Source organism: Esox lucius, chromosome 1 (assembly GCF_011004845.1).
Source record: "Esox lucius isolate fEsoLuc1 chromosome 1, fEsoLuc1.pri, whole genome shotgun sequence".
NCBI lineage: Eukaryota > Metazoa > Chordata > Actinopteri > Esociformes > Esocidae > Esox > Esox lucius.
In genome coordinates, this window is record NC_047569.1 from 35,973,373 (window position 1) to 35,998,378 (window position 25,006).

The following is a 25,006-nucleotide window of genomic DNA, read 5'->3' on the forward strand; positions in this document are numbered from 1 at the left end:
ATAACAAATTATTAGTTTATTTGGCAGTACATATCCTCTATATGATAAGACACAAAAACTCTGACATTTTAAGCAATAGGAACCTACATTTTTAATTGTGGTGGCAGGCTGGAGCGATCTAGTTGTCAAATGTTTTGGGAAAGAAAACAAAAGGTAGCTTGTTCTAATCCCAGAGGAAAAATACTTTCCATTTTATCCTGAAGTTTATTTGCAGTCAAATCACACCTGCCTGGTCTGTCATGCAAGGCAAATTTGACGATTGTCTACAACAATTTCCAAAATGGAAAAAAGTTCAATCTGCACACATTTGTATGGTGGGCTAGCAGAGTGCATGAAATAGTAAAACTTACCGTTGTTTTCCAGTGTATTTAAATGTTGAGCCTGTGACGATAGTTTTCTGACTGCAAGAAACAGCTTGAGGCAATATTCCATGCAGAGGCATTGTATAAAAAATTTCAAAAACATGCTCTCCCTGATAATGATCACTCCGTTCCAAGGTTTAGATAGATGCTGATACTCAGAAAGCAACAAATGTTTCATTCATATTTTCATTTCATATCTGCACTTTTGAAGAATTAGATAGAAATGTAGTGTACAGTTTTCATTTTGATAAGGCTGAATAAGGTTTTTACTTTTGTAAAAATAAGCAGCTATAAAACCATACATGATTATGAATGTCAATACAATTTGTGAAAAAGATTATGGAGAAATTATTTGCTCATCATCGTGCTGCTTTTCAGGGTAGCAGGACAGCTATTTGGTGTTTTCAAAATAAACAGATCATGAACCACTTTGAGACAAACCAGCTTTCATTGTTGCAATAACAAAAAGTATGCATGTAACAAGAAAATGCAGGGGAGTGTTCACATTTGGATTGAAAAACAAAGATATAGTACAAACATTGAAAGGAAAAGTAATACATTGCTCCAACAAAATGTAATCTCAGCAAACGTTGTCCATCTAGAAACAAATGAAAATATATGCTCTTTATTCATATTCTGACATTTAAATAATTTATTTTAGTGAGCCATCTGATATCTTTAATATGTACAATATTCTTTCATACAGGTAGTATTGAATTGAGGCATGTGCTAAATCTAATGCATAAAAAAAAAAAAATATATATAAATATATAATGTACTCAAATTTCATAATTTAAGTTCTGGTTGGTTTGGAGAACATGAAGTAAACCAGTGTCATATTTAGCAAGAAAGCCACAAATGGATTTAGCCACACAAAAACAGACTTTGGCATTCAGGTGAAGAAATTTAGAATGAATGGAAACTAGTCATTTATTTGGATCGTGCAATTATTATCTCCAATAATTTGAAGAACCAATATAACGGCCCAATCAATCAAGCCTACCCCCACCAATCACCATTACAAAAGTCTAAATAGTAACAACACAGTGGCACTTGTTGTTTATTGGTTGCAATTTTTTGTGTCACACTTGGCCTAGTTAATACAGTGTCTCACACCAGGCCTAGTTATTACAGTGAGAGGGTATTGGACAATACTTCCTTTCTGGATTGTCATTAGTGCTTACCAATAAGTGTTAAGACTAGGAAATGAAAGAAGCTGTAACCCTTAGATGGGAAGGCAGTAGTGCCATCTGCGTTACATACATGTGCAAAGTCTTAACTTACAATACCTGGCCTTTGGGTACAGTTTAGCAACTGTACATATTTGAAGCAGCATGCAACATGTGAGAGGTACTGTTGATACACACAAACCCATCAGGAACAACATAACCAGCGGTATGTGCAGAAGAAGCCAGAAAATGAATTCTGTTTTTAAACCATGGCTATATGTATCACAATCCGATGTTAAGACTACATCTCATCACACCTCGTATTTTACTTTCAGGGAATGCCACAGATTGTCCTGGCGTAAACCTTAAGCTACATGTTCCCAATGAAAATGGGAAATTGTCAGTGGACAACAAAAAAAAAACACAGATATGCAGATTCTGTTTTAAAAACCTGCTCCTGCTTATCAATCCTCACAAACCACATTGAAAATTAAAACTGAAAAAAGCCCTGACAGCAATGGACTGAAATAAATATTGGTTTCACAGTTAGGAGAAACAGTAACAGAACACAAGCAGTATAACACAATACAAACTGCATCTATATAGTTCATTGACCAAGAGAAAAAAGCCCAGCTAGGTGGATCGGCGAATCAAGTTGTTCTTATCAGGCTCCAGAAACTCCTCGACAAGAGCATTTGTTACTTTTTTAAGCTCCTCCTCTAGACTTGAGATATCACTGAAATCCAAAAGTAAATTTTATATGAAGAATTGTACACAATGCTAGCTGGTCTTTTGCTTGGCATTATCTTCATTTCATGATTCTCAGCTATTGATCTTAAACCTAGCTAAAACAAGGTCCAACTTACCATCTCTACCACTACAGTACTAAAACAATAACACTATACAGCACATTTGGAATACTCCATAATACTGCAGCCTGCTGCACATGATCCTCCAGAATGCGTTATTGTTAGTAGAAAGGGACAGTTAACACAAACCTTTTCCCAGGCGGAGCACAGAACTCTGTGTAGAACTTAATCTTTGGCTCCGTACCACTGGTCCTAAGTGTGGCCACAATCCCATTCTGCAGAGTGAAGGTAATCATCTGGCTGCTCTTTGTAACAGGCAGCACCTGGGGGACAGGATGAGCAGAGTATCTACCATTATCTCTCGTTAAGAACCGTTCCATATGAAGCACACTCGATGAAACCTCTCCACGCCACCCCAAAACCTTAAGACTTACGCAACGATTGTCTGGTTGACTGCTATCGTATCCCGTGGTCACATCTCTCACATGCATGATACGGTGTCCACCCGAGGATTTGGGGTACGTGTTCTCATCCTCAAAGTTACGGATGCGTGTGAAAATTCTTTTGACGGTCAGGGGCTCTTTGCAGATGACATAAGACGTTGTGGAAATGTGATAGCCATAACTGAGAGACGAAACACAGCAAAAGGTTATTAGCACTGGAGTGGACAAGTGAGCGACAATGGATATTTAATGTAGACGAATAAAGCAAAGCCGAAATAACAGGCCCCAGCTACGATGCAAATACATCACAACCTTTCAATGGGAAGAATCTGTATGAATTGCTATGGTACCCAGTTTGAAGCGCTATGAGACAGTTTCAGTGGGTGAATTCCCACTCAAGTCCTGGGGACGGGTCTGGGCGCCACTTCAAGCTAGCTGTCCATTACATCAGCACACAAGTTTGGGGAACACAATTTGGCTTAATGACACCGGATTAACAACTGGTGGCCATAAATATTGCTAAAATGCACGCTGTGACACCCAACAATTAAACAGGGACAGGCGGCGACTTGTGCCTGCGTTTAATTGAGGTTTTGACAGTGAACCAGAATGTCGGGTATAGGAGTAAAATGAAACAACAAGGTCCCTTTACACTTCAAAAATGTTTTGAAGCTGCTGATGTAGGGTCTGGTTCTTGTTGTAGAGATAAGAGGCCATCTCAGCCACAACCACAGCTGCACTGACTCCATCCTTATCAGGGACCATGCTGCCACACAGGAACCCTGGAACACACCAGACACAACCAACATCGAGACCCATTTCTCCAGTAGGCCTATGGTGTCCTACAACTCTCACTTCTGTGCAGCTGTTGAAAGCTTCAGTAGGTAATATGCTGGTAGATATGATGAAAACAGATTCATTGAAAATAAGCATCAGTGTTAACTAGAGATGTAAGCCAGTTTGGGATCCAATGGAGAATAAAGAAACTAAATAAACTTTATTGTTCACAACAGTGGACTCAACAAAAATGACTATTTTTCCAGCTGCCTTTACTATAAAACACAAAGCAAATCTTGCAAGACCTGAAAGGAATTTCTTTACCAATGGACTCCTCAAAGGCAAAGATCACTTCGTTCCCAGTTTTTGCCAACTCGTGTATTTTCTTCCCGATCCATTTGAAACCAGGCAATGTTTCCTGAAACAAGTGGAAAAGGGGTGTACTGATTTGTGCACATTGAAGTGGAATAAAAGTGTTACTTATTGGACAATTTCAGTTAGGTCCATTTAGTTGCTAGTGAATATACCCCCAGATTGTGGCAAATCAGAGGGCTCTGATGCTACAATGGATAACAGCAAAGCAGCACAACCTGAACAATCTGACACCTCAGGGGCCACATTGTCCACAGTCCAGAGACGGAGCGTAAATGGGTGCGCGGCACATATGGCAGCCAATCACAGTGGCCCCCAAGAAGTGAAAAAATTTACAGCAAGCATAAAAAAATATATATTATGATAAATTTGCTACATACTATTTAGTTGACATTGAAGTGATAAAATTATTTTATGATTCAATAATACATTGAATGATCGACTAATCTGTGACCTGGAGTGTAGCCAGCGTTGCCAGATGAGACAGTCCGCGGGGGATTGGGTCTATATGGTCAGGGAATCTGGCAACCCTGGGTATAACATCGGATTTTGTCGGCTCGTTTGCTAAGGATCTGAACAGTGGAAAATAAAAAAAATGGAACGTAGATGCATGCCAATCAGAGGACAGAAAAGCAATACATTATAAAAATTCAATATAATATGTGTCCTTGAGAAACGTGTTTAGTTAAGTTGTTGAGCAGCAGAAGCAAGAGATAATGGATCGATGTAATGGATAGTTACAATGACAGGAGCAGCATCGCAGTTTATAGCGAAAGGGGAAATTACAGGTGTGATCTGGCAGCTAGCAGTGATGTTTCATAACAGCAGGTATGTTTTGTCATAGCTTTATAACAAGCTTCTGTTCATCATGGCACGTGAAACGTGTGTTCATTTTTGGGAAAATAGTACTAAATATTTATGTTATCGGCTTATCTTTTAGTTGGGAAATCAGGTGGGGGCGGGGGTTGACTCCTGGCTTAAGGTTCACGCCCATGGGAGAGAAAGCTAAGCACTGCCACTGCCGCAAACCTTAACTCATCTGTAGAGAAAAAAAGTACATACTTCAAAATGGAAGCCCTCTATTTGTGCAAAGGCCTTGAGGATCTTGGAGGACACGGTAGTAGCCAGCATGTACACCCTGCCCATATCAGCCTGGCAAGGGTGAGTCTCCTTCCAGTTAAACAGCATCCACCATCCCAGAAGAGCTGCTAGCTCATTCCCAGTGAAGACCTTCCACACGCACCTTGGCAGAACACGAAAACAACAAATGTGATCCCACCAGCAAAAAAGAAAACATGTTCCAGGAAAGGAAAAGCTAATAAAATACTGTTTCATTTGTGCATTTCACTAGCAGCATAAATCTATGAAAGGGTTTTATATTTCCATCCTAATAGAGTAGGTAAAATCTACTGGTCGGAGTGCTCTGCAACAGCCAATCGATCTGCATCGGGATCTGTCGCCAAGACAATCTTGGCATTCTCTCTCTCAGCGAGGCGAAGGGAAAGCTCCTGCAACAACAAACAACAAGTTACAGAAACAACAAAACCACTGCCCACAGAAGACACACAAACCACAACAAGGGTTCAGGTACACATTAATTTGTTAAGCGTAAGAAAAAGGGTGTGTGAAAAATACCAGTGTGAGGCTTTGCTTACATGCGGCTTGCATGGCAAGAGTACATTTTACACTTATCCAGAGTCAATGACAGTGAGTGAGTTTCTGTTTTGTCCCAACCCTCCATGGGAATCAACCCCATTTCCCTGGTGCTGCAGGGGGAGTACCTTACCAACAAGCATTTCTGCACTGACTACAATGCACGTTCAGGGACAGTTGTACATCTTGTGTAGCAGCTCTGTCCGACTGCGCTGAGAATCTCTGAGAATCTGAAAACGTCTCACCAAAACGGACTCCCCTTCCTCTGGATTTGGGCAGCTGACAGTGGGGAAATTCGGGTCAGGATCTTTCTGTTCTGGTACAGGAATTGGAGGGGAGAAGCCAAATGCCCGGAAAGCCTGCTGGACATAGTTGTGTCCTACTCCGTGGAAGGACGAGTGCACAAACTTTAATGGGGACTTGGTGTTGAGCTCTCTAAAAAACAAAACAAAAAAACACGTCTTAGTATGATGATTGGAGCTGACCAATTAAACCAAATGAGTTGCTTCAGCCAGGAGAGTAAAATAAAAACAGTATAAAAATCTAAATTCACAGGATATTTCTATCTTATTATATTGAATTATCACAGATGTATGTTAACAGTGATAATTACAAGTTCCCCATCAGTGCAAGGTTGTTTGACAGTTCTCCTTCACTGTGAAACAGATTGTTTTCATAAGCCTCAAAGACATGTTTGATATAGTAATCTGAGTTAATCCAGAACTAAAGTGTCACATACTTAGTCACATGCACAGTTTGATCCAGAGTCCATGTGTTAAGATTTTATCTGTATTTAGGGTACTTGGATCTTGGTCTACGTCCTGGCATACTGTGTTCTTTGTTTATTTAAGTATTAATTCTACATTATGAATGTTATTCTTGGTGGTTCATCTTGCAGTACAATGCCTTTGGCCAGGTCATTACAGAAAGTGAAAATTGGTTCTAAAGGCTGGTGCGATTAAAAGGAATAAAAACACGTACAGTAAAGCCTTATTTGGGGCGTTTTTTCCATTCTCCTTAAATAATGAGTGATAGGAGGTGGATACCACAGCAAGTTCAACATCAATGGCTGAACAAGCCAGCTGTCAGAGTGTTGCTATGTTTTGTAGAAATGATTGAGGAATTTGTGTTTGGCAAATTACTCAATCACACTATTGGTGGGTAGATGGGTACTTGTTAAGTAGAATTATTGGACAGCAACGCTCCTTCGACAATAACACTGCAAGATAGCCTGGTTGACAAACTTCCTGTGGCTTTGTATAGATTATAGCCTGACGGGGGTTCGACCCTAAAAGGGAGGGTTTTCAAAACGGGGGCAGCTTTTGAGGTTTGCTCATTTTCAGAGATTTAGAAACAGTGACTGCCTCCAATTAGTGAAATGGGCTATAAAAGAAACCACAAAAAAATAAAATCGCACTGAAATCTCTATGAATGTATATTGTGGTTTGCTTACGACCAGGAAATGGAGATGGCGTGTTTCTACCAGCGAAATGCGAAATTGGTACCTGTGGAAACAAACAGAATTGAGGTCCTCCATATATGCATGGCATATCTCCCTCAGTGGGTCTCTCCTCAGTGGACTGCTATCGGACAAACTCTCATCCCAGGACTCACTCCACGGCTCTAAGCTCTCTTCAATGAACTTCAGGATCTCCTTGTCGTTAGGAGAAGAGATCTGGGCTCCATTGTGCCAGTAAACCTTTGAAGAGAAGGAAGAAAATGTAAAACAAAATTCTATTCACAGCTTAATATCACGTTATTGTTCGGCATAGCTGAATTACCAAGGTTTGGCGACACCCTCTCTCAAAAAAAAAAAGAAATGGTTCTGACAGTGGAACTTTGGATGGGAAGCTTTACATCCTGCCCATGCCATTCTGGTAACTTATTTAGACAATGATGCCAATTATTACTTCTCGTTCAAGGTGACTGTCAGTCTGACACTACGCCAGCCCTAATTCTACATTCCAGTAGGATATTATTATAACTGTAATAAAGGAATATTTTATAAGAGGAATAACAGTTTTCTTATGAAAACGCGTAGGTTTCTTGATTCAAGCAGTCCCAGTGTGACAAGAAATAGAACTATTATACCTTGTATCCATTGTCTTCTTTAGGGTTGTGAGAGGCGGTGACCATCACACCAGCTGCTGCTCCTAGCCTCTTCACAGCATACGGCTAGAAAAGTTCACAAAACACTAAGGATTTGGGAACTGCTGGGGGTAGTGAAACACACAGACCGTGCACATGTTTTAAATAAAATGTCATTGCAACATGAACTACATTGGATTTTTTTCCTCTACAAATCTGCAACCCAAGCCACAGACCTACAACATAACCCGCTAATGAAAGAACTAAAATACAAATAAAAACTGCATGTGTTTACACACTTAATACTTGGGGGGGGGGGGGGGGGGGGGGCAATACAGATATGGCACTAGGAGATATTATCCTGAAGACAGAAACTGGACATTAAAACAATTAAAACTAAATCAATTTTGAGGTCACAAGTATATAGCAAACCAACTTCGCAGCAAACAGGGAAAACTACTGATGTTCAATGAGGAAACAAGTGACCAGGTTAAGATGAGGTGTAATGGTTCAAATCAATATATATATATTAACTTACCACAAAAGGAGTGGGGACATACGTGGAAAACAGATACACTGGAATATCTTTACAAAGCATCACAGCCGCAGTCAACCGGGCAAGGCTTTGAAAGAAAATAAAATTTAAAATAATATTAATTCTGGTCTAGTACAATGTAATTTCATCTTTCAAGGATCACATACACAAAAAGCACAGGGATTGGACAGGGATTCATATGCTTTCTTCCCCCTCCAAGATTCCTGTACAAAAAAGGTGAAACTTGGAAATACAGTGGCTTTGCAGCAGTTTTTTTTTAAGGTTAAGTACTGAATTAGTGTATTGGTAACTAATGTGGCCAGTTATGTGTTTGCAAGTGGCGGTATGATCTGTTATAACCTATAGAGAAAAAGAAAAATGTATAAGCCAATACCGTTCACTGTTGCAACCACTGGCCTCCTGCGCTCGTGTATCAAATCCAACCACCACACCACGGCTACCAAAGTCAGGGAAAGACCTGGCCAGGAATTTGTACATACCCTGTCGGTGAGGAGGATCAGGAGAATGAAAGAATTATAAGGCCATGCCAATTCCCCCGGAATTATTATGAGTTATAATCCCCATAGAAAGTTGCGGCAAACCTTGACAATCGTTCCTTTTGTTGGTACACCATTCATTTCTTATTTATGGACTTTTTAGATCCACTTCAAATTAGGTCTTTGTTTCATGTAGACTTACACCACCATGGCGTTTTGATAACTGTGAATATCTGTAGGACAACGTGACTTTTATATCTTTTACCTATATTTAGCAAAGATTTTTTTTTGTACAGGGAATTGATGCATATATGTTGACAAACTTCCCTTTCTCCCATAGAGATTTACACGGTAATCAAAATACAGAGCCGGGAAAAGCCTAAATGACACATAGACCTAATCTGAATTGAATCTAAAATCCCTTACGGGATAAATGAATGGTGAGATGCAAAAATAACCAATATCATGTAAAAATACATTTTCAGCTGACATTCATGTTTTGAATCTCTCAAGGATGTAAGGGACATGATGCTAGAATGCCATGTAGTTAGACCAGTAGTGCTGTTTAGGCAAAACTACACTAGAGGAGAAGCAGTCAGCAATGCCAGGACCAATGTTAAAGGCTTGGTTGGACGTGTTTCGGAGTATATGAGTGATTGATAAAGCACCGAAGTGGTGGTGGAGTCTCTACCATACACAATAACATATAGGAAAACTACTGGGTATTGGAGATTCCACCACCTTTAGTGTGCAGTATTCATTGACCTTTCAGTAAAGGTGGACCTAAAATTCGCTGAGAACATTGCACAAGACAGCACGGTTACTCATGACTGTGTTTTTACTTCAAAAAGATCACGGCAGTGGTTTAACAAGACCAACCAAGAGGAAATAAGACATATTTAAAGTAGTCTAAGCTCGAGAAATAATTTAAACTATGGGTGCTAAACATGGGTGATTCTAAAGGAATAGTTTGGGGAATTAATTGGAAGAATGAGGAGTGAAAATAAGACACGCAAAAAGTGTTACTGGAAGAATTGCTACAACAAAAACTAGCAGCCTGGTTTTGGTTTTGAATGGCAATAAAATGTATCGAGACATGAATAGTTTTCCTGAAAACATCTACATAAAAGAAAAGGTATTAAGACGTTAGAAGCATTACACATTCGGATAACGCTAAACACTGTTAGAACGTTGTTAAATACACACAGTACAGGACAATGGAATACCGCCAAGTCTATACCTTCGATAACATCTGACAGAGTCATTTTTGGGGGAGGATTACTGACCTGTGTGGACTGGATGATGGTCAAGTCATTAATGAGGGCAAACCCGGCGCCCATGGCTGCCCTCAGCCCCGCCGTCCCAAACGTCATCCTGGAGAGCAGCCTACGTCTCAGCTCCTCCACATGTCCGTCTTGTAACAGGGCCTCAATCTGGGCTCTGGTCCGTGGATTCTGATTGAGAGCGAAAGAACAACATCACTGTGACCATCCCTCACTGATGTACAGTAATAAATGCCATGTTAAAGAGGCACAGTGCATTTCTGTGGGATCATACACAAAATGTGTATAGCATTTAGGTTGGATTTGTAACATACAACACAGAAAATACATTTTAAAAACCGTCACAGGAAATGGGTGACATATTGGGCCATGAGATTGTCGTACACCATAAAACTGGGACACAAGAGCACCACTTTCACAACTGGCTGAAACTTTTAAAACTAATTTTTTTAAAAGGTACTTGCCGACTGAGTGAAAAACACAATACCCACAGCACTAACATAGTTTACATTGTAGTTGGCCACACTGAAACTAAACAATGACAATATTGGCTGTGGCTAAATTAAACCTGATAACGTTTGTTTAACCAGATTACAAACGAATCCTAACAATAAATTCCTCAAAGCATTTGTATATACAGAATATCCTCCCAAGTCTTAAAGCTAAGATTCTGGGCCTTACAAATTATCAGTCTGCATCTGACAACATAGCCTGGTAGAAGGCAGTGACATTTGGAGAGTGGGGGTCAGGCAGATCATTTGCTTATATGTACTTTCTAAACTAGGACTCCAGTATGAGCTTTGGGGTCAGCCTGGCTCTGGACGTTAGATTCCAAACATGACATAAAATAGGTAAAATAATGTGGGTCCTCTATGGCCTGGCTTCTAGACTTGTTTGTGCTAACATTCCACTCTCTGGCATATGATAAGAAGTGGAATGTAAGCACCAACATTTGAGACCAGACTAAGACCTCGACCCTCCTTAACTAGCTTCACTGTGTACTAACACACACACACAAAGTAGGATTTCAGAAGACGACCGTGCTAAAGGCCATAACAAGGCATGTACACCTGACATACCAACTCAGCACTCAATGATGATGACGACAATAACGTTCAACTCACCTTATCCCACGTTATCCATTGGCATATAGCCTTATCAAGTCGCGTGTCCCCGGTTGCATGGCAATTTAGCTCCAGGTCACCGTTGTTCTCCATAACAGGCTAATGTGGAGCAAGACATAAAGCTAACCAACGTTAGTCTGCAGAACTACTGAGTTTACCTAGAACCTAACGACCTATTTGTCGGACAGGAGACAGCAAACGTTATTTAGTCTTTATCGGTTTTCACGGTTTCTGTGTGTGCGTCAAAGTCACAAAACAATTGTAGTTAGCTAGCTGCATAGCTAAAATATAATCGAAAGCAAACAGGATTACAAAGTGATTGTCTCGCTAACAAACCTTTAAGCGTAATTAGATAACGTTGCCTAACAGACTAACGGTACCGTGGCGAGCTACCTACAGTACAGCAGCGGCTGACATCTCTGTAAGGCTAGTGATCCCCCTTGAACTCTCTAAACGCAGGCTAACGATGCTAGCTGTAAGTTGTAACGAAAGCGTAGCAATAACGCCCCCCCCCCCATTAACAGGCTGCCATATATTGGTACTCTCAAAAGTTGTCTTTTTAGTTAGCTAGCTTGCTGTAGTTCGTCTGCGACACAAATAATGACGTCAGGGAACCTTTAACACTGCAATAAAGGACACTCGTTAATAACACGTGTTTTTTTCCCATGCATCTACATATTTCCTGTGTATAGCAAATACATTCCTTATTGCATGAATTAACTATAAAATTACATTTTTTGAATGTGATTTAATAGTAGTTGGGCGGAAGTAATTGTAATAGCCTAACCAAAATAGATACCGACAGTGGGTTATATTTTTTACTGTAACATTTTTATAACAGAACAGAGCCATCAGGTTGCCAGTGATGTGTTGTTATCGAAGGATTCGTTATTTTTAACGAGGCTTCTTACTTAGCCACAAAAAATGAGTCGTTACTTACGTAAATAAAATAACATACTTCGCTGATGATTGACTGCCATGATAGACACAGATGTACAGCATCCAAAAATACACCAAATGTTTGTCCAAGTTAGACTCGAGAACTAATGTTTCTACCATTCAAACGGCTGGCAGCAGAATTCTACTTCACTCGCAATTCATACGCTGACCTACCTACCTCTGTGAATCGACAAACACCTTTGCCTCATTGACTAGTATGTAGAGAGCAGTCGAAAAAGAAAAAAAAGACACGTTGAGGACTAATAATTGGACGCAGTAATTAATATCATGTATTGACTGTTGAGTGATATGATAGACACAGCTTTATTGAACCCAGCCTCTGTTTACATGGAAAAGACTTGTGAACGGCTGAGCCGGCAACATCTCGTTTGCCGCTAGGGGGGACTGGCTTGCTCCACAAATCGAAATTACTCGAAAAATGAATTCATTTTACTGACTGACTCGAAAGGATCCTACTTAATAAAATGTTTGTTTTTTTTTTTAAAAACGGTCAAAATACTGGAACGTCCCCTCAATAGTATTAACGCCTATTGTTCAAAACATAGGAAAGGAGGTTGGTACAGTAAAACATGTTTTAGGATGTTTCTTCTGGGAAACACTCTAAAGTAGCCTGTGCATGTGCAATAATCCAATTCTCCCTAATCTCCATTCTCCCTAATCCATAACACACTATTTTGTACTTCCAAGCTGTCCAATACAGTCAAGGTTCCAGACATATTACTGTTTTGCTGACATCTGGTTGGGAGCTCCATGGGGCAACACATGCTGGCAAAGAATCGCTGGGGATGGAATTGGGATTTCAAGAACTTAGTTTAATAGGTGAAAATTCTTTACTTAATAGTATACATTACTAATAGAAAACACTGTTTGGATCATATCCAGACTTCCAGAGCAACTCACAGTACTGAATAAATCAACTAAATATTTAAAGGAGCCCTCACTGTCCCAGTGAATTTTCTGAAAACTCAAATATTAATGTAAGAAAATGTCAGGAATTATATAAAACCATACTCTCCAATATGAAGTATAGATATTTGATAACTATATTGTCCCATTCACACTTAATCTACAAATAATCTGAACATTTCATATGGCTTATTTGGTCTAAAAAAAAAAAAGATTGGTAACGCTTATGTTTTAGAATTTTTACTGCTTTCAAAAAGAGTTGGGGGAGACTGGTCCAAAATTAGGGAGGGTTGCTGTAAGCTTTACCACACATTTTATTTCATCTCTGCTTGTATCCAACACAATTTCTCATATGGTTAAATGTCAACCAGCCAAATAAGTATGGTTGGAAGAATCGTTATTAAAACAATAAGGCAAGCAAGGGAGTGCTGTTTCAGGAACACAATCAACTGTATTGTTCCATAGCAGTTACATTTTTTAAATATGGAATACTTTTTTTTCTTTTCACAATGTCCAATTTACAATTATGTATCTGCCTCATTGCAACAACTCATTAGCAGTTGTAGGAGATTTAAAGATCAAAACATTATTATTATACAATGCTGTTAAAAACAGTAGACCTTTATGCAATAGTGTGCAAAAAAAAGTTTCGCCCGCCAATGCAGTAGGACTTTCAATCTGAAAATCCTTGCATAACTTCCAGCAGCTAGAACAATCCAGACCAACATGTGCATTGCAGTGACACCTTCATAGTACAATGCCTGCTGGAAAATAGTTTTTTAGTGGACAGGTGGAGTTGACCATTTTGCATGGATGAGACAGAGGAAAGTGTAAACAAAAACAGGATTGTGGGATTGTTTAATTCACTGAGCATTTAATTGCTATTAGAATATTCTCCATGAAACAGTGTGCAGTCAAACTGAGCACTGAACGTTTCCAGCAGTTGTGGGATGGCTTCATCGACGGAGACATCCCTTCCCAGTTCTTGACTGAGAGATGTGACACCTTTGTCTTCAATCCCACATGGCACAATGTTTTTAAACCAGCCCAAATCTGTGTTGCAGTTCAGGGCCAAGCCATGAGATGTTATGTATCTCCCACAATGGATTCCTATGAAATATGTAATAGCATCCATTTTTAAGAACATTATATTTGCAAAAAAAAAGATATTTGTCATCATTGCTGACTGAAGTTAACCTACCTATAGCACATATTTTGTTGTCTCCAACCCAGACTCCAGTGTCTGGAGAAGTGGATGCTTTTATCCCATACTTTCTGCAAAGGTTGATGACAGTCTTCTCCAGTTCACACACGTACCATCGCACACTTTTCTTGAAGCAGACCAAGTTGATAATTGGGTAGCAAACCAGCTGCCCTGGACCATGGAAAGTTATGAGTCCGCCACGGTTGGTACGAAAGAATTCAGCGCCAAGGAATTTCAGTCTCTGCTCCTCCTCGACTGGGTAGGGTGCCTGTCTGATTCCAATGGTGTAGACAGGCGGGTGTTCGCACAGTAGCAGGGTATTGTGGAAATTGTCTTTAGAATCCAGGTGTCTTCTGACATAGAGTTGCTGTACCCGTAATGCACGCGAATAGGAAATTCGACCCAACCGGATCACTTCAACAGCAACCTTTGAAGGATGCATTTACTGTTTTGACGGGAAAGTCTTTGTTCGTGTTTTTTTAGAAGACTTACAATGTCACAGTAAATCGTCAATTAATACTAGCTGGCTCCATTCTGGTTTTCTGAGTAACGTGACTAATGACAGAGGAATATTTTGAGCTATGTCTATTTTCCAACGATACGATAAAAGTCGCTAGTCGAAATGTTTTCCAATTGCCATAATTACTCCGAGTTTGTTAATTACTCAATCTTCGCTTCTTAATAAACAGTTCGAATGGCTGACCTGTATGGGCGAAGCCATATTGGAGTAGTTCTTTTATTATTAGTGGCAGTTCAACAAGCTGAACGGTGAATTATCGCCACCAACTGGACGGGGTTGTATGCGAATACATTAACCCCTGGCGTTTCAGTGTTCAAACAACACTAAGAGAAAGTATTAATCGCGTATGTATAGGACAAGGAGATCGATGGATGATGTCAGACTCAGTTAACATGGCCTCGCTATTCAGAGACCTGGCTCTGGTAAAAGGACAGACCACGTGCACACTCCATAAATTGATGTGGAACCAGAGCTGCACTGTCCAACCTCCTGCCAAATGTGTGACCACAGAGTCACATATTTCTCTCACAACATACAGACCCCAAAAATAATTGGAAATAAAATTAAACATCTAAAAACTCCCAAAATCTTAATAAGATTTGTGACCTGTTGCCGTGAACCCATATTCATGTCTTTATTTTGTAAATATATTGCACCTTTTTTTTATTAATATTGCACATATTTATAACACTGCAAAATACCTTTATCCATGTTTAAAACCTGTGTGTACATTTTAGTTAGAATTTCAGATTTGTTTTTGTTTCTTTCTTTGTTAATATAACTTACACTCCACGTTATTTGGAAATGTAAAAAAGATTCTGTGTCAATAAAGCCCTTTAAATTAAATCAAAATTGGTCCCCCGAATGTATAATCTGAATAATTTTGTTGTTATCTCCAATCTGCATTGTGAGAGGAAGCCTGGTGGCTGTGCAGCAGGAGTGAAGCGAGATGGAACTGGCCTGGCATTTAGATTTACTCATCAATTAAAAGTCTGATCTCAATATATTCTGTAACCAAGATTAAAATATTTTACCTTGTCCACATAACTCACATAGAAATCACTGAGTAGGAGTTCCCAAAGGACAAAATACAAATGCATGCAAAATCATGCCTCATGTTTATCTCTGCCCACTCTGCTTCCCTACACTAACCTCCTTGGAAACAACAGTTTGTGGTCTATCAGTGTAGAAATGCAGACATTATTATGCATTATTTACTTTATTATTAAAAAATATTGTATTTCATTATTGTTTGATAAGACCTATTTGACAACAGATTGTATGAATTAATTAGTTTGTATATTAACATATATTAACATGTATGTGCTACTGTTTGGACTCAAGAAAGTGTAGCTTCTGCAGAGCTAATGGCTTGTACATTTTTATTTAAAGCATTTTAGGAGTATGTACTAAAGACCGTAAAAGATAAATTATAGTTGTTTAGCAAAACTTAATATTTTTCAAACAATTAATGTATAATGATATAACGCTTGCAAAGCTGTCTAATGGGAAAATTAGTGGTATTTGTTGGTGGGCCTTCATCTCATTGCAAAACATTTAAGGGATCCACCTCGGTAGAAAGAAAAATGTACCTTTGAAAGATGATTCACTACAGTTGAAGCAATATAGATAACATTTCCACAAAATGTCCTTGAAAATACAGACTACGCTTACTTCAGTTTGGTGGGTGTAGCTAGCTTGGGTTTCAAGCAACGACTGACATATTTCAAGGATAACGTTAAAATGAGCTGAATGCGACTTAAGGTCGCAAGCTTAGTTCTTACATAGTAGCTCTAACGTTACTCAGAAAATAAAAAGACAGGACTAGGAATAGGCTAATGTATTTTATCACGATACGCTTAAATTCCATTATGTGCCGTCCACGTTTCATATCCGTTATTTCTCCTTATTTGAAGCACCACCTCTGACTCATGACCAGGGTCTTATTGAGTTAACTAAAATCATAGACTGGTCCTAACGAATTGACTAACCTGAGAGAAACTGTTGCATTGCAACCATTCACATGAACCGCAACATCAGTAAGGCGTCATGAAATATCCTTGTGCAAAGTTGTTGGTACTCCTCGCTTTCATCGCCATCGCATGTAAGTATTGAAAACTAACTTGTAAAAAAGGATGCAGTCAGAATTACTGGAAGGAGTCTTGTAAAATCTAGCTTTGAAGGTATGGAATTACATATTGCCATTTAGAGATCAGCACTAAGCCATTGCATGACCTTAAACTGTTGGGCAATTAAGAGTTGCTCATCAGACACTTCTCTAGAGATACTATGTTACTATTAACATCTAAGAAACTAATGACATGAAGGAACATCATAGAGAGGTAGTCAAAAACGTTCTTGTTTCTGAACTGTCAGGTGACATAAATGAGGCAGCTGCATTTCCAATTCCATGGGGATGCTCAAACTACAGCGGGGTCTGTCGTGCGGTCTGCCTGCCAGTAGAACTACCATTTGGACCGTTTGGATGTGCCAAAGGATTTGTGTATGTTAATTAAACAGTTTTTGCATGCAGTTACTATAAACTGTTTTTAAGAGCTTGGCCTATTGTGCAGGGTTTTCCTTGCTGTTGAATATAGATTTCTATATGGTTCCCAGTGAAATGTTACAAACTTTACCCCCCCCATCTCGCTCTCTTTTAGATGCTGTGTTGCCCACGTCATGTAAAACAACGTGTTTCATCCTGTGCATGAACTTTCCAGAACTTTTTAAATCAATGCAACAGTACGCACTAAGGTTTTTCTTTAAATATGTGGCAGTGACTATTTTGAGTATCCATTGATGTGGCCTCACTGTCATGTTTTTGTCGTGCTTGCGTTGATATTGATCCTCTGATTTTGCTACAACTTGCCTGACATAATTATCAATTATTGTCTACGATGTTTTGAAATTAGGTGTTTAGACATTGACACATTTGTAATAAAACTATGGAAATCATTACATTGGATTACTTTGAATTTGTACTGGTCATGTGGTTTGGTACAGACAGTGTAGATTAGTGGACAGTTAAAAAGAAGACTGAAGTTTAGGCAACAGGGCAATCCAATCCACACATAGTTTGAATGTAACTTGTGTTTTACATTATAATTGCCAAATTGGCCTTCACATATGAATAAACAACACCAGCACATAATTATTATAGCAGTGACTGTGACTTAGTACGCCTACGCTTTGGTCAATTCAGTCCAGGACAGTGGGCACGTGAAATCTCAATTAGAACATATTAAATGCATTCTCAGATTCCAGCTAGAGTATAGGTTGTTTAGGCCTACCTGTGGCGCGATAGGTGGTGTTTTGCACCAGGCCAGGCTACCCAATTCCAGTGGTCGAGGGCCGAAACGTCCGATTTTTGTTACTACCTAGTAAACTGCATAACACCTGTTAGGGGGGAAAAAACAAGTTACTCAGTCATATGGGCAGCTCGTGGGCGCACGGTCTATTCTAAGGAGTTAATCCAGCTCACCCGGCAAGCTAAATCAAGCGCACCCAATTTTTATTCCTCTACTGCCGTTGATGCATTTACTGGGCGGGGATTGTTTTCAAAAGGTATAGAGAGACCAATGAAAATGGCGGCTACAGGGTCCGCCAGATCCATCAGGGGATTAGGGCAAAAATGCAAAGCCAGGCCCGCCGATATGCTGCAAACTCGGACACCTTCACAGCTGCTAACCTTGGATGAGGCTAGGTGTCCGGTTTGTTCAGAGATTTTATTGGAGCCCGTAACTATGCCATGTAGCCACTCCGTGTGTCTACACTGTTTCAAGCGGACAGTAGAATTTACCAGTTTGTGCTGTCCACTCTGCCGGCTGCGCGTATCCAGCTGGGCCCGTAAACAGTCCCGGGAGAAAAGCCTAGTAAACACCGAACTCGGGGAAATGGTTCGAAAGAGTTATCCAGAACGATGTCAGAAGAAAATGGAGCAGAGAGACAGTGAGACTATTGGAGAAGGTACGCTGTGTTCTTTTGAAGTTTTATTTTTTTTACAGCATTTTGGTGATTAAAATTAAGTTTTAGGCTACGCTGTTGTGGGTTTGTTTGGTAGCTCGTAAGGATTTTGTTCTGTCTGCCAAATGCGTTTCCTAGTCGATACCTGCCATTATGATCCCGAACACTAAACAAGGAACGGTTATTTTATTTGGGTAGTTATCTTTTCATTCGTGACAAACATTACCTGGCGGTAAATTCCGTGTTGGCAACGACTATAGACCTGTAGTTATTTACAAGAGCATAACGCTAGCAACATAATGCAGCGCATAACTATATTCAAGTTGACAAGTGTGTTACTTTGTTGTCGTATTAGGAATTCGAACGTTTTTATGTTTCATTGTAACTAATTATATTGAAACCAGACATATTCTTCTTAATTGCGCCTTTGAAGGGTGATTCCAAAACCAATCAGGCCATTATATAGGACCTGAGAAAAATCCCAGTTTGATGTACTTGTCTGGGCATAGATTAGTTTGACTTGTCCAGACTTGTGTGGAACTTTTTTGTGTGGGAGGAGCTTCTGTTTTGACATCCGGTATTGAAGGCCTACTAGCTGTGTTTTTCAATGTAATACTGTAATTTAAAATACTTGAAGCATTTGAAGTAGATACTGTATTTATAATTTTGTGGCTATAATTATATTTATATAATCAGAATAATTGAACATTTAACATTTTCCCAGAGCTTTTCCGGTCGCCTGCTCAGATATCCAAACCTGGAGAGAGCATACCAGAGAATGTAAAGCAAAAAGTAAAGGTAATATTGCTCCTTGGATTATTTTAACACTAGTAGCAATACTGATTTTTGTGTGTTTTTCCACTGTGCTGCGAATATTTTGAATAATTGGATTGCGCTGAGAATATGAGAATATAAAGAATATTTTTTACTTTAAAATGTATCCCAAACAAAAACTATAAGTTAGACAAATCATAATCATTTTTCTTAAGGACTGCTTTTATCAATTTTACAGTATACAAAAACACAATTGTTATTTTAGCAAAATCTCTCTTTTTTGTGACAAGGTTTTCCCAAAACGATTGAATATCTGAGCCGATTTAGCCAACTGTTGTAGAAAAGAGTCCCTGAAAATTGTTTCCTGAGTCATGTATGTACCAATATGTGGCCCATGTCATCAAACCCACTCGATTTCAGACTTGGAATATCATGGCTTACAGATGTGATGATTACTCTATGTATAGGTTATACACATTTAAATTACATATTACACCTCCATCCCAATATGGGAGGTTTGAAGAAATAGTTTGTTATTCACAAAAGTCTCTAACTGCATCTTTATGATTAAAAGAAACATTGTAGTCAGCTATGACTTAGACAATTTGACGAACATTTAACGTAATGCTTGTTACCAATAAACTAGGCACATTTTTCTCAACAAACCTATGAGTAAAAATATTATTTGGCAAGGTTTGCATAGTTTTTAAGACTTTTGTATTAGGTGTTTGGTAATTTAAAAAAGTTTGGAAAGCAAAGTAATTGCTCAAACTTTACTTTTGGTATGTGGTTGAAATGATTAAACAGTGAATGCCTTTATTTAAAAACCCTTGGCATTTATTTGACACTGGATTAAACATGCTTTTATGAAATTCACATTGGTGCTTGGTTCTTTTACATAAAAATGATCCATTGCTAGTTACTTAAATCACCCAGTTTTAGAACTGGATTAGAGAAAATGGCCGTGTATTGATATCGTCATCTTATACCTTTGACAAATTCCAGCGTTGAAGAAGGGCACAGAACACTGATTTAAAGCAACCGCGCAGATCTTGTCAATGATTGATGCCATCAGTTATCACTTGCCTAAGTTACCTTCTTATCAGGTCCCACTGAATGAAGATAAAGAAAAAGAGAGTAGAAAAGTCTATCAGAGGAATGCGATTCACTCAACTTTCTTTATATATCATTTTATCTTTTAGCCATCTTAAAACTATGTATCAATCATTATGCATACAGCTATGAATACCATGTGTATGTAGACACATTAAAGTAGGTAAGCAGAGTTATTCAGGTCTCGTTCTGTAAAAACGGCGGACCTCATAGACTTAACTGAGTCGTTTGTTCCTCGTAATGTTTGGCCTCACATTGATCAAGTGTGAACATCATGAGTCGTATGATGAAAGGGCTTAACTGTAAGTCTCTGAATAAGTGCCTCTGCTAAATGACAAACATTTAAATGATGCTGAGATTTACAGCTCTCTTTTCCAGTTCTATGGGTTGCAGTCAGACTCTGAGAATGAAGAACCTATTGGAAAGAGAACCAGAAATGTGTCTGCATTTGTTAGAAGAACAAAGATCTCGGCAGCCTTCAACAGAGAGTACTGAAATCCCCTTGATTCTTTTATCACTGTTTGTATTATTTTTAACATTGAGGGGTGCTTGCAACTGCTTAGTAAATAATAGCTTCACATAACCGTAATAAATAATTGCTACCAAAAAAAACTAACTGTATTCTGCAATATCGATTATTTGCACATGTTTTCTAAGGCATTGAGGTATTGATTGTAAATGCAAGATTTTTGCACTTTGAATGAAGTTACTTACTCCATCCCATTTTTCTACAGTGGTATACAGACCAATGTGGTGCAGAGAAGCCAGAGCTGTACTGATACAGAGGAGGGAAGACAAAGAATGAGGTTCTCCACTCATCTTCCTGGACTGGACAAAGTATGATGCTGTACTTCAAATTAAGGTTTCCAAATGGTCAAATCAGCTGTTTGGATCTAAAATGCTTAAAACGTTAGTTCTGTTTTTAATAGTGTAACAGTTCATGTTAGTTTGTTATATATCCACAGGCCAGTATTCCTCACAGCTACAGCGCAGGAATCCTTCTGTCCTCTGAGAACAGCCGATCTCTTTCGGCGCCCATCACTATCCAAGACAAGAGGTACAGTTGGCGAGGTGTCATCATGGCGTCATCGACACCTTTCCTGATCCCCCAGTCTAAACAGGAGAGGTCCATTAGCCCTGAGAGCAATGACAGTATCTCTGAGGAGCTGAATCACTTTAAGCCAATAGTGTGCTCACCATGTACCCCACCTAAAAGGCTACCTGATGGACGAGTGATGGAGCCCACCATTGTGAAGTCTACTCCCCGGAACCTGATCCGAAGCCTGCAAAGACCCACCAACTATGAAGCCAGTCCAACTATACTCCAGAAATGGAAACAGATAGAGGTGGACCGGCAGTCTGTCAAAGTAATCTCCAAGGGTACCTTGACCACCCCAGTGAACGAGGATCTTGTCTTCAAACCAAGCCTGATAAAGGAGGAAGTCAAGCCATTTGGATGCGCTCCAGAAGCAAATACAGCAAAAGAATGTTTGGGTACATATGCCAAGGCTGATTCCTCTAGACTAGAGAATGAAAGGACTATTCTGCATAATAAACGGAGACTGATATTTGACCAGGCCACTGGAGAGACAACTCCACTTCAGAAACATTCTGCCAAGTTCCATACTCCATCTTTACCTTTTAGTAGTGAGGTTACTGTTACAGGATGTGGGGTTTCTTCTGAGTCCTTAGTGGTACCTCAATCCCATTGTGGGCTATTGTCATTGCATCATAATCAGACCATAATCACACATAATAAAAATGCCAACGTTAAGTGTTGCCAACTTAAGTCAAAGGACTCACAGTATAAAATAAATGAGTTGGACAATGGAAACTGTTCGCAAAACCAACCTACCTCAAGGAGGGGCAAGAAGAGGAGCCAGAAGACCAAACACCTGGAAGAGACAGGGCCAACACCGAAGAGGCCAAAATCGCAGAGTCAAGAAGGTTTCAATATAGAATGTGCGCAGACTGACCTGTACATTCAAGAGAGAGAGGACAGACAGTTAGCACTGAAACTTCAAAGACAGTTTGACTTAGAACAGCAGATAGCAGACAAACAAAAGGCAAGTCCAGACAAGTATTTTCTCCGGTCCTGGGTGTCCAGTGAAAACCAAATCGAATGCAATCCACGAAGATCAGGAAGAATTTCCCAAAAGAATAAACATTTTAAATGCAATTACTAAATGCATATTATTGTTCTTTTTAAATCATTCAGTCATCCAATGTCTTCCATACATTAGTCAGTGCATTTAAAGATGAATTAAGCCTTAAAATTGTTTTAGTTCATTTGATTTTGTTTCTCCAAACATTATTTAGCTGTAATGTTAGATACTATAATTGTATTTTTTTTGCAATTACTCATACATTTGTTATAATATGCTATATTAATGGTTTGTGAGTTTGGATAATCTTCCTAAAAATAGCAGCAAATTGTTTGAAGTTGTTTTAATTCATATTGTACTGTGCAGTCATCTGAACATCTACATGTTCAGTTTTGTTAAAACTGATTCTATCTCAGCCAAGGATGTGTGGACAGATTGTGTTTTCATTGCTTTGTCAGACCCCCTATTCATATTCCAACTAACATGGCAAAAGATCTGGGTCTAATTCACTTTCCCATATGGGTCATCATAACTGGATCATCGGGAGGTATCGGCCAATAAAGTTGAAGTCCCTACTAGTTGACTACATAAAAAACTGACAGATGACAGTGACTATCCTAGAACATGTTTTTCCCCAGTTAAGGCCTCTAACCATCTTGTTGGCCATAAAACCATTCTGAGAATATGGAGACATCAACACAAGACTGCTTCATTGTCTTGAACATGGTAATCAAATGAAAAAAATTTGTTCAACAGTCTTTAGGACACTATAACTCCTTATAACGCTCAGCTCTGTACTAGATGCAAGTCACCACTAAATTACTATAATCAAATAGAACTCTGACCTAAGGAGCTGATCCAGTGTTGTGTTGTCTGAACATTCAAATATGGAAGTTTACTTTAAGGTCCTATAGCTCTTAGTAAAATATTTTTATTGTTTTGACATGTGCATTGTTAAAACATTTGTAAAGTGTAAGTTGCATTGCTCTGAAAAAGCAGTTCATTTTCTTGGCACACGCAGTTTACCTGATGATCTGATCAAATGCAATACTAGTATGCATTTTCTGTTGATGTTAATGAACATGCTTCTACCTCTACACTTCACATAGTTTTTCCACTTAAATACTCTCTTTTTGGCTACTGCAAACAAAAATGTCTCTGTTATTAGCAGTCTGTATTATAGTTAACATTGTCTTATGGAATTACATAGTTATGGCACAGCCTCATAAAGCTATACCATTACCCAAGCTTTATGGGTGGCCTTTGGATGGATTTGTAATTAAAGAGCATTATTCATGGATTGACTGTGATAGTACTAATTAATAATTGTTTTATTCAATATTGCTGTTGGACATTAAACATTGCTTTTTTCATCTTTGACTTCTAGCTACTATATTGTATAAGCAGCTTTTTCTAAGGGCTATTATATTTTGATCAAGACATTTCTTATTCGGTTAAACTTTTTTCCTGTGTCAAAATACAATCTTAGATGTCCATTAGCATGGAGTGGAGAAATAGGTTAGTGCCAAATTGCTAATTTCTGGTTACCTTGTCATAATTTCTCCAGTTTTATGTTTTCTCTCCTTGTTAAAGGTTAGGTATTTAGATTTGAGTCATTGGAATACCACTTTTATAGCCTACATGATTCATTGACAGCACTATTCTTTAAAGGATACTCAGTCGTGTCCATCCAGATTCTGAAGGAATTGTCAAACGTAACACTTAAACACAATGTTTGCTGAATTTTTCTTTTCATACAAGTGCTTGTCTTGTCTTTACTTTCACTTAACTGTATGAAAAAGTTATATGTATGTTGTTCTGTTTATAGTATTAGCATTCCAGAAAATATACTCAGTGGATTGAGAAAGTATCAACACTGTTGATGAAGACAAACCAAAATGTGTAATAAATAAATTATTGAAGTGCTAAGAAAATGGTATAACTTGTAAAAACATTGAAATAATGTTATTTTTACTAATACAATTACTCAGAGAGAAGCCTGACTAAACTTCAATGCAGCAGTGTACAAATGATTTTTTAAAAAGGTTTTAAGGTTTCCTATGAATTGGTTCCCAGTTCTCACTTAAACAACCAGGTGAGGGTAGAAACTAACCAATCAGTAACCTATGTCAATGAAGTACAAGGTGAGAGCGAAAAACTGCAGACACTGTGAAACTGTTTAAGGCACCCCTGGTCTACAGGTTTTCTGATCACACCCCTACTCATGTTTTAAGGTATCTAACAATTGATGCTTATCTGTATATAGCATAATGTGATGTCATGTAAAATCCAAAGATCAGGGCTCAGTAGATTTAGTTAAACCAACCAATTTGACCTTATAAGAACAGT

The 25,006-nt window shown here is 38.8% G+C and overlaps 3 protein-coding genes across 8 annotated transcripts; 1 reads left to right on the forward strand and 2 right to left on the reverse strand.

Annotated features, from left to right (window-relative positions):
* Nucleotides 1-791: 791 nt before the first annotated feature.
* On the reverse strand, nt 792-18,088 carry pgm2l1 (phosphoglucomutase 2-like 1). 5 transcript variants are annotated; one of them, XM_010898498.5, is made up of 15 exons: nt 17,993-18,088; nt 11,113-11,211; nt 9,992-10,159; nt 8,603-8,709; nt 8,212-8,296; nt 7,677-7,760; nt 7,091-7,284; nt 5,831-6,020; nt 5,343-5,440; nt 4,995-5,175; nt 3,885-3,978; nt 3,436-3,565; nt 2,775-2,964; nt 2,530-2,663; nt 792-2,267 (listed from the first exon to the last, which is right to left on the reverse strand). In XM_010898498.5, exons 2-15 carry the CDS (start codon nt 11,203-11,205, stop codon nt 2,165-2,167), a joined length of 1,851 nt encoding a protein of 616 aa, XP_010896800.1. In that variant the 5' UTR covers nt 11,206-11,211; nt 17,993-18,088; the 3' UTR covers nt 792-2,164. The 5 variants fall into 5 exon arrangements, with proteins under 5 accessions (XP_010896800.1, XP_010896798.1, XP_010896797.1 ...); XM_010898496.5 differs by lacking the exon at nt 17,993-18,088 and adding an exon at nt 12,230-12,398; XM_010898495.5 differs by lacking the exon at nt 17,993-18,088 and adding an exon at nt 12,071-12,216.
* On the reverse strand, nt 13,821-14,911 carry lipt2 (lipoyl(octanoyl) transferase 2). The gene is given in 2 exon segments (NM_001311036.1): nt 13,821-14,088; nt 14,180-14,911. Coding segments are annotated over 2 exon segments (681 nt in total). The 5' UTR covers nt 14,625-14,911; the 3' UTR covers nt 13,821-13,852.
* Nucleotides 18,089-18,265: 177 nt separating the features above from the next.
* Nucleotides 18,266-24,580, forward strand: rnf169 (ring finger protein 169). 2 transcript variants are annotated; one of them, XM_010898492.3, is made up of 6 exons: nt 18,266-18,668; nt 19,390-19,463; nt 20,931-21,040; nt 21,287-21,389; nt 21,518-21,609; nt 21,769-24,580. In XM_010898492.3, the coding sequence occupies exons 1-6, from the start codon at nt 18,281-18,283 to the stop codon at nt 22,736-22,738; spliced, it is 1,737 nt and encodes a 578-aa protein (XP_010896794.1). In that variant the 5' UTR covers nt 18,266-18,280; the 3' UTR covers nt 22,739-24,580. The 2 variants fall into 2 exon arrangements, with proteins under 2 accessions (XP_010896794.1, XP_010896793.1); XM_010898491.3 differs by having other exon boundaries at nt 21,518-24,580.
* The last annotated feature ends 426 nt before the right edge of the window (nt 24,581-25,006 follow it).

Coding starts and splice junctions, on each gene's coding strand:
- rnf169 (XM_010898491.3), top strand. CDS start 18,281: ATGAAAATGGCGGCTACAGGGTCCGCCAGATCCATCAGGGGATTAGGG. Junction 18,669..19,389: donor CAGTGAGACTATTGGAGAAG/GTACGCTGTGTT, acceptor ACATTTTCCCAG/AGCTTTTCCGGTCGCCTGCT. Junction 21,390..21,517: donor ATCTTCCTGGACTGGACAAA/GTATGATGCTGT, acceptor ATATATCCACAG/GCCAGTATTCCTCACAGCTA.
- pgm2l1 (XM_010898498.5), bottom strand. CDS start 11,205: ATGGAGAACAACGGTGACCTGGAGCTAAATTGCCATGCAACCGGGGAC. Junction 5,441..5,830: donor AGGAAGGGGAGTCCGTTTTG/GTGAGACGTTTT, acceptor TTGTTGTTGCAG/GAGCTTTCCCTTCGCCTCGC. Junction 3,979..4,994: donor TAGAGGGCTTCCATTTTGAA/GTATGTACTTTT, acceptor CACTTGTTTCAG/GAAACATTGCCTGGTTTCAA.